We start from the raw sequence: 14,750 nt of genomic DNA, 5'->3' as shown, positions 1-14,750 counted from the left end.
TTTAGAGAAAATCCACAACAAATCCCAACTTGTGTATCCAATTTATGTTTGAAATTTGTTGTGTGCCGTTTCATCATCCCGCCCTGAAAAAATGTTTCAGTTGGTCAATAAAGTCCTAAAATGTGAATACTATTCATGCCAATGATGGGTGTGCTTAAAGTTGTTAAAGTCGCTAGAGTTGTTCTTATAATTGTAATGAAAGTAATTTTTTGTGTGTTGTTCGCAGGAATTGTTTGTGTCTTCGGTGCTCCTAATGGCCCTATTGTTGTTGTCGACATGTGAAATGGTCAGCCTCTCCCTTTTTCTCCTTTCCTTCCTGCTTCCTTTCCCCAGTCGACATGGTGTTCAGCATCGGCACGAGGATTTACAGTTTCAGATTATCTAATATAAAACTTCTATTGGGTAAATTGAACCTGTTTCAGTTCACCTGCATCAAGAAATGATGGAAACCTAAATCTCCTGTCAAATTCTACTTGTAAATCTTGTTTTTCAGGAGTTACGCGCAATCCTTTTCCCTAAGGAGACAAGGCTTCAGATCGCTGGTTCAGCTGATGGCGCTAAACGTAAAGGCTGACTATTAGCTCTAGCCTAGACTAATCAATGACTGGTGTACACTATGTGTGTGTTTGTTTAGTCCAAAGAGGCAGGCTCACCATTTTCCTTACTACTGAACTCACAGACGGAAGGCTTTGTGCAGGCGATGTCAGCTGACATCTGATGGGTCCCACAGGCACAATGTAATACATAAAACTTTGAACTGTTAAGATCTATTTTTATTATTCTTAGATCATTCTCAAACAGTGGAGGTGCTCAGAACAGACACAAGTTGGAATAACAGTTCGGCTCTGCAGTGATAGAGGTGAGTGATACTTTTTTTGTCTCCCTGTATAATTATATAGACCTCTTGTATATCTTTTTATAATCTGCTTTTAAATACATGTTTATTCTAATATTGGATGCATGGCAAAATAGCAAATAAGACCTAGATGTGATCAAACCTAAAATACAAAGATGGACAGAACAAATGGTAATTTGAAGGCTATAAAAAACTGTCACATTTGATCTACATGAACTTAGAAGACCTTGATGCACATAGACCGTTTGATTATTCACCAAAAAAAACTGAATGCAATTACTAAACATTTAGTCAACACTGACATAGATTTAAATACTTGATATTTGAGTAATCTAGTTTGATTTTGAGAAATTGTTCAATGAAGCATGTTATGTGGAACACTTTGATTTCTGTTTGGAAGAAGTAGTCTTATTGCTTATTGATATTAAATACTGTTTTAGTTTTCTGCTTTTATTAGTTTGACTATATTTGTTGTTAAGCCAAACTCAAATGAACTGATGTTTTACTATAAATCCATATGTGTGCTTGTATAATTCACTAAGTCTGCTGTCTGAATCTGTGCATGTTATCTACATTTATTTGTCTTTCCTTGCTCGAGTGTATTGTGGGTGTGCTTAAGTAAAAAAGAAAAATACAACAATCTGAATCTTAAGCATTCAGTTTCTGTGGTTTACTTGAGCACATCAAAATGCTTCAGCTGCTTTGCAGGTGAAATGGGAAGGTTTACGTTTTATTTGCTGAGGTTTGACTTTCTAGAAGTGATGAATATAAGGCTTTCTGTGAAGTAAAAATGATAGAAGATTTAGCATGCAATTCTGAAAAAACTGAACGAGGTAGAAATGTGTAAAATATTATTTTTCCTGTCTAAAAATATAAAATCACATATACACTAACTGCTATAGAAAAAAAAATTTATAATGCATATTTTGCTTGTTATTGCTCTTTAAATGTATTTGAAAATTAACAATATGAGTGCTATTTTTTTTATCCTAAGTATAAAGGTTTAAATATGCTAAACTAAAAGAATTATTTGTTCACATGTGCTACGGTGAGAGTCCAGTAGGTGTCTCAGTGTGTTTGTGTCTCAGCAAAGAAAGTTTCACTTGTCCCATTAAAACAACCTTCAAATACAATGAGAAAACCTATCCTACCAAGCGCAACACTAATTCTTCTTCGACCATTGTTGGTTGTTCACATTTTCCCCACTTACTGTGTTTTTCCATCCATTTTCTTTTAAGGAAGTTTAAAAAAAGAGAGAGAGAGAGAGAGAGAAAAGTTGAGTTAATATAGTGAACGATGTTTCTGAGAAGAATGCAAAAGTGGGTGAGAAAGATTAGGAGAAAACAGGGCAAAAGAAAAGCAGAAAGAAAAGTAGGGAACAAAGCACGGCTGGAAGAGAAAATGGAGCGATATTGTGTAAGTGTGTGTGGACTGTGAGAGGGACGGTGGGAGGAGGGGTTTAATCCTGGTTGGATTATGGTATAAAGTGGTGCTGGAAGAGAGAAGGAAAAGATACTCTGGAGAGAGAGGATGTCCCTACAATCCATTCATCAGTCTATCTATCGGCTCTCTGCATGTTAATGCCTGTGTTTTGGGCAGTTTTGTTTTTCAACTGGGACCATGTGAAGCTGTCTGGAAGAGCGGTGGAAAATTCTCACATTACTTTCCGGAGATGTAAATGCTCCCTTTCCTTTTTAAAAATATATGACTGAGCTGGACTGAATTTGTTTCTAGTATTTTCTTTCTTTTCAGTTTTTCCCCCGTGCTGCCCCCTGGATTCAAGAGAGGGGAAGCATGGAAGAGAGAAGTGGAGGATAGAAGTAATAGAAATCAGATCAAAAGCCCTGGAAAGTGAGGCGTTGAAGAATGACAGGACTTAAATGGGACCCCTTCTGCACAGAAGTGACGTCTGACATCCGGGATAAAAACGTTGCCCATTCTTTCATGTGCGGGGGTACCAAGCTCAGCTGACATCAAACCAGTCATTCAGACTTCTTCTCGTTCAACATCTAGTAACTTTCTCTTCTAATCAGCATGCCTCTTAAAACCTTTAAAATATGACACAGTGAGTACTGTCCTCTGATACTACAACATTACATTTCAGTATTGCTTGTTTTTACACAACACTGCTTTTCTGCATATTATTATGGACTACTTTTGAGTTCTTAAAACTCCCACCAGGAAGAACTCAGTCTTTGCGTTTAGTAAAAGATCTTAACATATCACTGTAGAACTGGAGAAGACCACACAACAGTCATGTTCAAGACATTTTTGCAGATGCATAGATGCTTTTAAGGGCAGTCATTCATCTTTTAGTTTCTGCCTATCCAAGATCGAGTTGCGGGGGCAACGAGTTCAGGAGGGAAACCTAGACATCCTTCTCTCTGGAAATGCTCTACAGGTCATACAGGGGGAGGCCACGCCATCCCAAACCACAGAGAACATGTTGACCCACCACCTTAGTCAGGGTTTTCTCACGCTGGGACCTCCCCAGAAAACCTCCAAAGAGATCCTGATTAGTTGAACAGTTCACTTCAACAAACTTCTTTTAGTTTGTTGATGCAGAGCCTCTCTACCAATACATCAAACTGAGCCCTGCCACCCTATGAAGTAAGTGTATTTCAGCCGCTTTTATCTGGATTTCCAGTCCATCATATTGAATATAAGAGCTGTGTCTACGTTCTCAGTAAAAATTCAGTTTTGCTTTCTTTGAGGATTGAACTCTGTTGGGTCCCTTGTTACTGACCATGTTGGGGGGATGCTACTTATGTTATGTCAAAGTAGATTTAAAGCAGACTCTGGCTTGGTAACCTCCACTTTACTTTTTGTAGATGACGTGGTTCTGTTACTCTGGAGTCGTATATATTCAGGTTTGATTCAGTGTGTGTGAGATTCTGCATGGTTCTTAAACAGAAAAAAATCTTTGCTTTTAGTAACAGAATTCAAGTATCTTGGTATTTTGTTCCCAAGTGACTATAGGCAAGTTGAGTTGTCTTGTCTAAATCCTACTTGACCTGGGAATGCCTTGGAATAACCCTGAACAAGACAGAAACTGTTGCTGGGAAACTGGATATCTAGGTTTCTCTTTTTACCCTCAGGATTGATACATTTTAAAGATAATTTGTTATTCCACTGCAAATTTTTGGAAATTCTCTGATTTGCTTATGGTTAATTTCAATATTTATTTTACACTTTGGTACACTTTATTTCAAAGAAAGATGTTACTGTGTTCAGAGTGACACAAAGGCAAAGAAACATGGTTTTTCAAGTGAAGACCTAAATCAGACAGTAAAATTACACAGTAAAATTACATTATATCATTATCGTGCTATTTGACCAAAGTCAAATAGAAATGTATTCAAAATGATTTGGAAAGCACATTTTTTTTTTAAAAGTGGAAGCCTAAAAGCTAAAATGTTTTTAGATCATAGTTTGATTCAAAAAAGAGGGGAAAAAAACTGTAAGATTACTGTTTCTCTGCTCGTTCATTTAATTAGTACATGTTATATTTTACATGTGGCTTTGTTTTTGATTACAAGAGAAAACCAGAATTAGCCTGAAAAGTGTGGCAGAAGTCAGAGACACCTCTCGTTAAGAAACCAGGTGTGCCCGCTTTATGCTAAGTAATTCACAGAACCACATGTCATTTTTAGAAGTGCAGTTCTTTAAAATAAATCAATTTTCCTAGAGAGTAGTAACATTTTTAAGAACTTTGCTTATGTTTTGGTTTCCCTTGAATATTTAATGCTTCTTCCAGTCAGAATTAAAGCTGGGTCTCCAGGACCAAAATTGTTTGCACAGCTTTTTTTATTTTCATTTTACTTCTTTGTTTAGCTAGCAAAGCTAACGAATCAAATTTTCTTTTCTTTTCCAAGGGAGAAACGCGAACACTAAAGTAAAGCTAAATGATCAATTACGTTATTTAAATTCGACAAGAGTTGGCAAATAAGTTAAATTAGTTAAAAAGGCAGTGCTTTTTTACACTTAATGTTCATTAATAAAAAAAAAGTCAATCGGTCAGTAGGTAATTGTTGTTACATATGAGCATAAATCACAAGTTCCCAAATTCAACCCTCAAACTGCAACTTTTAAATGCATTCCTTCTCCAACAGACTTGATTAAAATAAGTGTCTCAATACCAGGCGTCTTCAGGCCTAAATGTAGTTGAGAGAATTCAGCCTGTTGGAAACAGCATTCGGCTTACAGTGGTTCCATTTCCTGGTGCCTGTTCACCTGTTCAAATCAGGTGAACAGGGAAACACTTGACACAATAAGTGCGATCTACAAAACAGCAAGATCGACGGCAAGCGGTAGATACTCCTCATATGCTGCAAACCAGTTTTTATCTGCAGACAAATGACAACAATTCCTTTTTTAAATTCTTTATCACTAACCCCATGATTTATCTTCTGCTTGGGCCAGTCTGCAGCAATAGGTGGAACGATGCAGATTGCAACAGCTGCATGGATGAGCTGTTGTAGCTTGGGAAACGCTGGGAATGCCATTAAATTGGGCAGAAGTGGGCCACGCAGAAGGCGGCTGATGATGCTGATGTGGATTATCCTCTCTGGCTCACTGTGCCTGATGGTGGACGGCCAAATGAAGATCCCACCAGAAACGTGAGTACAGCTGCAATAAGTACGACTCTGGCAGACCTATCAACCAGGGAGAAAAAACAATGACGGTCTTGATCAAATGAACTTAATTTGTTTAAAAGTTCACATAAATATTTGTTTTTAAAATGAATCTGTCAGTCGCTATTGTTTCTTCTCACAGTGAAACACGTTGATCTGCCATGCAGCGATAAAGTTTCCGGCTTAATGTCAAAAGACAATTTGATCAGGTAGTTTCCATGTGTTCGCTTTTAAATCCACCAGCAGCATGGTTGTTCTTAAAGCCATTGCCATTATGGATGACTCAATATTGTTTTTTCCAATTTGGCTTAAGCATACTGTATGGGCCATCTGTTAACCTGTGGGATACAAAGAACTGCCAAATCATCCTACAATCTTTCTGTTGCCACAGTCCGAGAATGATAATCTGTTTTTTTTTTATTTGTTTGTTTTGTTCTGACCATAACAGTCATTATAATTTTATATATTTCTACAACTGTAAAGTAGTTGTTGTCGAATTTAGTAAAACGTCTGATCCTGTTGCCTAGTTTTATCCTTTACTGTTGTGATAAAATATTTCCCTCCTTACAGATTTCTGCAGTTTTCTTTTGTTATGAGTAAATACAAAATTTTCAAATGATGATTTAATTTATCAAAAGAAAAACAATGTTTAAACCAAAGTATCAATGAAAGAAGTAATTGCCTCTCTTTTTAAATCATTTGTTTATAATTGAGAAACCCTCTGATGTGGCTGCTGATGTTTTATGGCTGTAGGAAAGTTATGTCATTGGGTCAGAGAGACTAAGAATTAAAGCAGCAATTTTTCAGGTCACCTCAGGTCACTTGACACAAAATTCATTATGCCATCTGAAGATTTGGCAGCGAGACTGTTGCTTTACTGGACGTAAACAAAGCAACGGCTGTTACATTTCACGTCAGAAGGGGTCAGCACTTTAGTCGCCGTGGCAGCATCACGATACTGCTACCATTAGGATAAAAAAGGATACGTTTTAATCCTTATCCAGGACAAATATTCTCTTTCCAATCTACTCTGTTCACATTTACTCCTGTTCTTGTTCATTTCCTCTCCTTCATTTTGTTCCTTCCAGGTTTTCTTTTATTTACTTTTTCACTTTTATCACAATTTTGCAGTAGAGAGAATTTTGCATTTATTAAGTATTTTCTTTTCTCTCAAAATGTGTACAAGTCCTTCCAATTATTTTTTTTGTTTTGATAGACAGGATGACAAAAATTATATTGAAAAGAAATATTTAACATTCAACAAACTTTAATGTGTTAAAGTCGTACTTGGAGAAGTATGGAATTTGATTTGATCACTTTCCAAATCTGAATAAGTATAAAAACATGAAAAATGAGTTCAGCAAAACATTTCGGTTCACAAATTTATTTCCTGTTCTAGTATCTATTTAGATGATGAACTTTATTTTCGGCTTACCACATCCTTGGGTTTTGGTCAGGTTTTAAATTGGACCAAATATTAATGAAATAGTCTTATTATACATCATAAGTTGTGATTTAAAGTAACACAACGCAGTCATGTCACCGATGTTGTGCCTTTCTTTGTCACTCACTCTTCCTGAAATGAGTGACAAAGAAAGAATCTTACTTGCAATTTTAAACATTTCAGAAAGTAAAGATGTTTTTTTTTTTCTTTTTGTTTTGTTTGTTTTTCACTTCCCTAAAAGCTCTCACTGTACAATAAACAGTTTGTAATGAATCTGTCAACAAGTCAGCAAATACTGAGAGTGTTCAGTACTGAGGGGAGCAAGCTGTCTACGTCCCAGTGAGCTGGCTGACTCCCCATAGGTTGAGCCATCTGTCACATCCTGTCTGCGCTATGACCTTATCTCAGTTGCGTTCACATAGAGGATTTTGTAGAATTACTGCATGTTATTGAGCACAGAATAACCCTTTGGCCTGGCAGCCATGTCTGTCCTCTTCCACTGTCACCTTCAGTAATCTCAGTTAATCTCTCATTGGGGAACCACCTTGCTGCAATGTTAGTAGCGTCTAAACTTTTTAAAAAATATTTTTTTTACATTTTGTCAATTTTAAAACTGCAAATGTCAATGTGTTTAATTTGAATATCAGTTGGTCATTTTGCAGTGAAAGAAAAATTATACATGTTTTTTTTTTCTTCTTCTTCTGTAGTGGGGTTGCATTGTAGAACATTATTGCAAGATTTGGGTTTAATCAATCAATTAGAACTAGAGATATGACACAAATGCAAATCTACTGACTGATTCTAAAGATTTTCGACAATAAATATTTGCTGTTTTTTGGTTTGACTTTGGAGCAGTTCAGACAATAATAACTTTAAAGAAGTGAATGGTGTTTTTTTTTTTTTTTCTGTGGTCAGTGTGCAGCAGTGGGCCGTGTCCTTTGGAAAAGAGATTGCTGCTTTGTCGAATAGATACTCTGGAGCTAAACTTCTGCAGAAGGTAAGATAACCCAAATGTTCACGCAGTAAAAGCTAACTGACCCATTTCTGAACAAAACAGATGTCAGTCAGTAGATATTTCCAAAGTGCTTAATATGCCATCTGGGAATCATTCCTGGTTGTTTGGGAATTTCACACACCTTTAGTACAGTGGAAGCCAATGATAGTTGCATGTTACTGTAAATTAAGAACAGTTACACTACATCTACACAGATGGATATTGGAGGTTGTGCAAAGAAATTAATCAAGCTTTTTGTATTACATTCTAGCTGTCAGAATACTTAAATTAATACACAAATCTTAACAAATTAATTTAACTAACCTTGGCTGCTGCTTTTTTATGCAGCAAGAAAACAATATTCAAAGACAGGTATGAAAAGGAAAACATTCATTGCCTTTGAGTTTAGTGGCATACAACTGCTTACAACATCTGCTCGATAACCACAGACCAATCTAGTGACATGGTTAACCTAAATACTACTCTGATATGTTTTTCATTAATTAGTACATGCAATTTTTCTCTGCTTGCCACCCTCTAGAGTCCCTGGCAGGCCCATTCACCATCTGCCACACTTGTATTGTGTGTTTTTATTCTTATGCCTTTCATTAACGTTTTGATCTTTTACTAAATGTGTTGTAAAATAAAATCTCTCCCCACAGATTTGGATGCTGAAATATATCCAAGGCATGCATTTGTTCAGGACATTAACTTTCCCATTTAGATATGTAAAGCCTTTGTTTTCACACAAATTAGTGCAGTGACTACTATTATTGGCTGTGTTTTTGCAGACCGTGTCACTTTCTCATATTTTAGAAGCTTATCTTTGTTTTCGGCCGCCGGTGTGTAAAACGCATCCAGTTCATTAGTTTAATCTTTGCAACATGAAGCCATTAATCACCTACCTGTGTCTAATCAATGAATTTCTAGTTGCCGAGCGTTTTGTGACTCGGACGTCTTGCTTGTGTAACCCGGCTAAGCTATTTAATGTTTTTCAGTTGCACGATCATGAAAGGACATTTTGATCTTGTTCACCTGCCACAGCTTTGTTTTTATTTGCTGTAGGCTGCAAAGAGCTCTTCATAATCCTTTCTCTATAATCCTTTCTCTTGTTTATATCTGCTTTCCTGCTCCAAGGTAGGGGAAAATTAAAAACTGTTTCTGTGAAAGTAAAAAAAAATCCCTATACATTCAATAGGTTTTAAATAGATTTATTTGATAGAGTTTGATAAATGATTTTACAGTGTGTTCACGAAGTCTTATAATTTTTTTTGAAGCCTTTTTCTAGTCAAATGAGTATAGGTTATTAGTTTTTCCATGCTTTATTCCCCTTCATATTTGTTAAATATGACGAGGAATAAAATTAACATGATTTAATACAGCAATCTGTTTGCCCATACATCCATTCATCCATCCGTCCGCCTACATTTTGGACTTGTTACCTGCTTTGACAACCAATAGTTTAATGAAGCTTTTTGTAATCTACTTATTGTAAGAAAATGTAAAAATGTCACTCCAACCAGCAAGAGACTGCTAAAAATTTGTTTCGACTTAAAGAGAGGTTATAATTTTTTGATATTTCAAAGAATCTATTAGTTCTGCTACTTCCATTTCCAAGGCATGAAATCGGAGAGTAATATGAACATTTTAGAAAATATATCCAGTCATCATTAGATTTGTTCATTTTTAGCAATTATCCTTAAAAGGCTTAAAAAATATTTACCTGTCAAAACAATTTACTCATGCACATTTACATCAGGTGGAGCTATGAATTGGGTATGATTTTAGCAAGCTGTCCTAGTTTTGATAGAGTTTAGGAATCTTTCTTAGCAGCAACAAGGTGGCATGATTTATGGTTTTTAACCAGAATACGAGATCTGAGGCTTTCTTTTTATTTTGCCTGTGATAGTACAGAATAAGATTCTGTCTGGTTTCATGATTTACATAAAGACACTAAGCTGCAGCAGAAGTAGATTTGGAAAGCTGCTTAACAAATTTGACCCAAAACCAGCCGAGTTTCTGCACAAAACCAATTGCAAACTCCAAATTTGTTCCCACCGCGTATTCAGGAGGTACAGGAATTAAAGCCATCAGCACTGATGGTTATTTTACCGGTGCTCAATTTATTAATGTGAATAGAGTTGAGTCACTTTTGCAATTAGGTCAAATTCTGCAAGGCGCAGACTTAGTGGGTGGCAACCCAAACATAGCTTGTGGATGCTTAGTCTAGCTTTTTAACAGCAAATGTTTCAGTGTACATAATGTGGACTTGGCTAAGTAGGTAAAATTTGTTTTGAAGAAATATAAGGATGTGGAGGGCGTGGTGAAGATGGAGGAGGTGGACGGCGAAGAGCTGGTAAAGAAGTTTGCGGAGGAAATGGAGGAGATGCTCGGACGGAAAATGAAATCAGTGAAGGTAATAACGACATCCTAGAGAAGTGAACAGACGAGATGTTTAACGCAGAGACTCTGCTGCTTGTTTGATCCATCATCAGTAACTGTCGCTTTATTAATCACAATAAGTGCTTCAGTAACGTGATCATGGTTTTGAGTGTTGTTAAGAAGTTGTGTTTTGCCGCAGAAATTAGCAGAAGCAGCAGAAGATGCTGATCTTGGGCACGAGTACAACGAAACACTAGAGGTAAGTAAGAATGTGCTTAGGTTCAACCATTTATCCAGATCATAATTTTATCATGTTTATTTATTTTTAGTGATATTCAGCACTACCAATTTACCAGAGCTGTGTTAAATTGTGTAAAATTATATTATTACCCCCAGAAGTGCAGTTTGAATGTCTATGTCTTTATTTTTACTAGGCTTTCAATAAGCAGAAGTTTCTTTCTGCAAAGCTTTTCTACTTCATAGAATCATAACACAGAGACTGATCTACACTCTGTTAACCCAACATACTGCTGCATTTTTAGCACTTCTGTTTAGAGTGTTGACTGCTCAGAGTATTGTATTAAAGCATATTAATGGAAAGTTGAGTGGAAGGAAAAGGTATGGTAGAAAAAGGTGCACAAGCACAACAACTGGTGGTGTAAAAGTTTTCTTGTGCCCCAGGCTGGCCCTGCCTTACAAGCATCTGTTCTTTATCCCTCTGCCCCCAGTTTGACTACTTTAACTCCCTGTTGATCAACACTGTGGATGAGGAGGGCAATCCAATACCACTTGGTGGAGAATTCCCCTTGGAGGAAAATGAACATTTCAATAAACTTCCAGTTAGCACACAGCAGAGTAACATCCAAGTTCCTACAAATGTTTACAATCGAGGTAACAAAATCATACAGCCTGGATTTACCTACAAATGCAGTAAATCTCTTATAAAAATCAAAATTTTTCTGTCTCTTTTTACAGATCCTGATATTCTAAATGGGGTCTACATGTCTGAGGCTCTGAATGATATTTTTATTGATAATTTCCAGAAGGATCCAACTCTCACCTGGCAATATTTTGGCAGTGCCACAGGCTTCTTCAGGCTCTACCCAGGTATACAGAGAGACTTTTTTGCATCCTGCAAATTTACCTTGCTTTTATATTTACCTGCTGTATTTTCACCCATTACTGTGCTGTTAATGCAGTAAGTGGAGCAGCAGTTACATTTTAAACTACTCAAGTCAAACAGTTTACTTACTTGACTTGTAGTATGTAAAATTTGGTGCATGGTGGCAGTAGATATGGGAGGAGTTGTACAATGATTTACCTTTGGGGGAAAGATGGCTACTGTTAAATTCTTCTGTGTACTGACTGTCAAATTTGTTTTTATTGTTGTTTTTCTTTTTTGCTTTTTACATTCCCAGGAATCCAGTGGATTCCAGATGAAAATGGCGTGGTCACCTTTGACTGCAGAAACAGAAACTGGTAAAGCTACAACCTTTTCCATCATCAGTCATGGAGCGATGTCTTTTTAAAACAAACATGTTGCCTGCTACTAAAAATCTTAAAAATAAAGATTTTTTTTAACACTTTAAATCACTTTAAATTCTTCCGACGCTTTGTGACAGAGATCATCAGCGTCCTCTAGGTTGTTATGGAATAATTTCTTTCTTGCAGCATATCTGAGTCTCACAGGCAGGCACCAGTCTTTGGTGCCAACAAAATAGGAACACATTGTATGATAGCCTTGATTTTTAAAATTTATGTTTTGTTAAAAAAAACAACAATTGTCAGTCCAAATATTGTGCTCTTTTAATGAGGAAAGATTACCTCTTTTTTATAAAAATAATCAAGTAAAACATGTAATTCTGTGACTTCCATTCCCAGAAGTAAGACTGCACAAACAGAGCAAGATTTTGCCTTCCTGGAAAGTTTCATGGAACAGCTAATGAAGTTCCAGGAACTTTGCAACATTCTTAGAGAGACAGGCTGCGAAGCGGATATCACGGAGCTAAAAGGTCTCGACTGCTTCCAATCACATCTGCTACAGTGGAAATCTCATTTGCGTGTAATTGGCTTAGAAAGTCAGGGGATGACAATAAAGGGATGATGGTACGCAAGGAACGGAAGACTGGAGGAACAAATAAAAGGATAACCCTGGCTCTGTTCCTACACTTCCTTGTTAACGTCATCTTTATCTTTACCTGTCTGTTTAGGTACATACAGGCCGCCACTTCTCCCAAAGACGTGATAATCGTGGTGGATGTGAGTGGCAGCATGAAGGGGCTGAGACTGACCATAGCCAAGCACACAATTAATACCATCCTAGACACTCTGGGAGAAAATGACTTTGTAAACATCATAGCTGTAAGTAAAAGAACATGCAGGAATGTGAAGCTGTTATTTTAAAGAATAAAAGGTTGCAAGACTTTCATCTGATTGAATATGAAAATATGAACTTTTTTTTTATTCCTATTATCTTTCTATATTACTAAATGTTTCCTCATTTCTCTCATTTTGTTGGTTTCTCTCCAGTACAGTGACTATGTTCGCTACGTGGAACCCTGTTTCAAGGGCATGCTGGTACAAGCTGATCTGGATAACAGAGAGGTAATGCACACACACACACACCAACACACACACGCACCAACACACACACAAAACCAGACGCATACTGGCTCACAGCTAATTAATACAATTAGCTTCTGGTGACCCAATCCTGCTAATTCTCTGATGACAGAGATTCACATGATGGTTAAACATCACAGGTAAAGTTCACAGTCAAGGTCTTAGGGCCATTTTATCCTGCTTCTAGCTGGCAGCAGGTCAGTATAATTCAGCTGCATCTCAGTAAATTAGGAAACTATTGGAAACATTTCTATGTTTCTCTGCACTATGATTCGCTGGTACAGCTCGGATTCCATGCTTTTTCTATTTATTGTGTCACATCTAAACGTTTTAAATTACCTGTTAAATATTAGTATGTATGGGTAGATGACGAAGAATTAAATCCTTTATGTAAGAACGTGCTGTAATTGTAGCATTCACTGTAAGACACTTCTGGTATTTGAAGGAAACATTTTTTATACCCCTAAACAAAATGAAAACCCAAAACATATTGTTGACTTGTGTCCATTTTTTGCCACCCAGTTAAAATTTCTTTAATATCTTTGTTTTTATTTGTCTTATAAATACCATTTCTGCCCACTTTATTCTAAACTGAGGGATACAAATTCTCTTTTTTTAGTAGATTAAGCATATTAACTACTTTACTTTTAAGCCACATCTTTTATTTCCTCTTTATTTCATTTTTAGAGTGAATAAAAACAGTATCAATAATATCTCATTGCTTTACTGCTGCAATCATTTTTCTCCTCCTGCTCATCCGTTCTCATGTTTTGATATCCCAACACCTGCTCAGTCTGCTGTGCCGTAGCATGTGCGTGTCTGTTTGCTGGATGTATGCCCTACTTTCACTCACGTCCACATTGTTACGGATCAGGTGAGGTCGCTGGCCGCTGACAGTTTTATAAGCACGTCATGTGGCATGTGAGGGTGGGATTTGATTGGCTGAATGCACAGAGAGATGGGCTGCAGGAGAATGGACAGATGTTAGCCGGCACATTTGTTCATCCTTATTAAAGAAGGCTCGGCAGTCATGTCTTTCCAAAACCTATTTTATGAAATAGGAGCTCATGGTAAGCTTTTCCAAAGCTACCATCTACAAATGTGAGTGCTTGTTTTTCTGAGTTAGACACAGTGCCCAAAATAGCATCCACACTCATTGAAATTTTGAAAAAATAAAAATAAAAATAATAATAATAATGCTACCACCATAAAGTTCAATGTGTGAAGGATTTTAGAGTGGTGTGTAATTGTGAAGTTAAAGTAAAATGATGTGTAGTGTTAAACAATTATTTTCCTCAAAGTAGAAAGTGAAAAGTATTGAGTGTGTTTTTAATTGGCATTCCTGATTCAACATTTTGTGAAAACACATTTTGTTGCAGTGTCTAGCAGCTTTACACAGCTAGAAACAGGAACTCTTTTTATTTTGCAAAATAGCTGAAGCTCAGACATTCTGCACTTTGTGAGCATCAATTTTCATGGCATGCCTCAGTCTTGATTAGATTTAGATCTGTTCTTTGACTAGGCCATTTGACCACATAAATATATTTTGATATGAACAATCCCATTGTACTGCTGGCTGTGTGTTTAGAGTCGTTATCCTGCTGGAAAGTGAATCTCTGATCGAGTCTGAAGTCTTTTGCAGCCTCCAAACCGTTGGCTTCTAGAACTGGCCCCATCCAACTTATTCTGACTTGCTAGCTTGTTAAAATACCAACAAAACACCTTTAATTTTGTGTTTGCAAAGGAAAAAAATGTGGAAAAGGTCAAGGAATATAAATGCTATTGTAAGATGCCGCATGTTGCAGATTTTTCCCAATT

The 14,750-nt window shown here is 36.7% G+C and overlaps 1 protein-coding gene across 3 annotated transcripts in view; it reads left to right on the top strand.

Annotated features, from left to right (window-relative positions):
• Window positions 1-187: 187 nt before the first annotated feature.
• Window positions 188-14,750, top strand: part of LOC122826687 (voltage-dependent calcium channel subunit alpha-2/delta-4-like) — a 79,145-nt gene continuing 64,582 nt past the window's right edge. The window contains exons 1-11 of one of the 3 annotated variants that reach the window (XM_044108836.1): window positions 188-859; window positions 2,609-2,921; window positions 5,279-5,475; window positions 7,850-7,931; window positions 10,228-10,344; window positions 10,510-10,569; window positions 11,039-11,201; window positions 11,286-11,417; window positions 11,729-11,789; window positions 12,521-12,671; window positions 12,840-12,914. In XM_044108836.1, coding sequence (XP_043964771.1) covers window positions 5,300-5,475; window positions 7,850-7,931; window positions 10,228-10,344; window positions 10,510-10,569; window positions 11,039-11,201; window positions 11,286-11,417; window positions 11,729-11,789; window positions 12,521-12,671; window positions 12,840-12,914 — 1,017 coding nt within the window. In that variant the 5' untranslated portion in view covers window positions 188-859; window positions 2,609-2,921; window positions 5,279-5,299. Of the gene's footprint in view, window positions 860-2,387; window positions 2,922-5,278; window positions 5,476-7,849; window positions 7,932-10,227; window positions 10,345-10,509; window positions 10,570-11,038; window positions 11,202-11,285; window positions 11,418-11,728; window positions 11,790-12,520; window positions 12,672-12,839; window positions 12,915-14,750 lie in introns of those variants that run through there. The other 2 variants (XM_044108837.1, XM_044108838.1) reach the window with 2 other exon arrangements.

This window comes from Gambusia affinis, linkage group LG23 (assembly GCF_019740435.1).
Source record: "Gambusia affinis linkage group LG23, SWU_Gaff_1.0, whole genome shotgun sequence".
Lineage (NCBI taxonomy): Eukaryota > Metazoa > Chordata > Actinopteri > Cyprinodontiformes > Poeciliidae > Gambusia > Gambusia affinis.
Note: the sequence above shows the minus strand (reverse complement) of the source record. Positions and strands in the feature narration are given on the sequence as shown.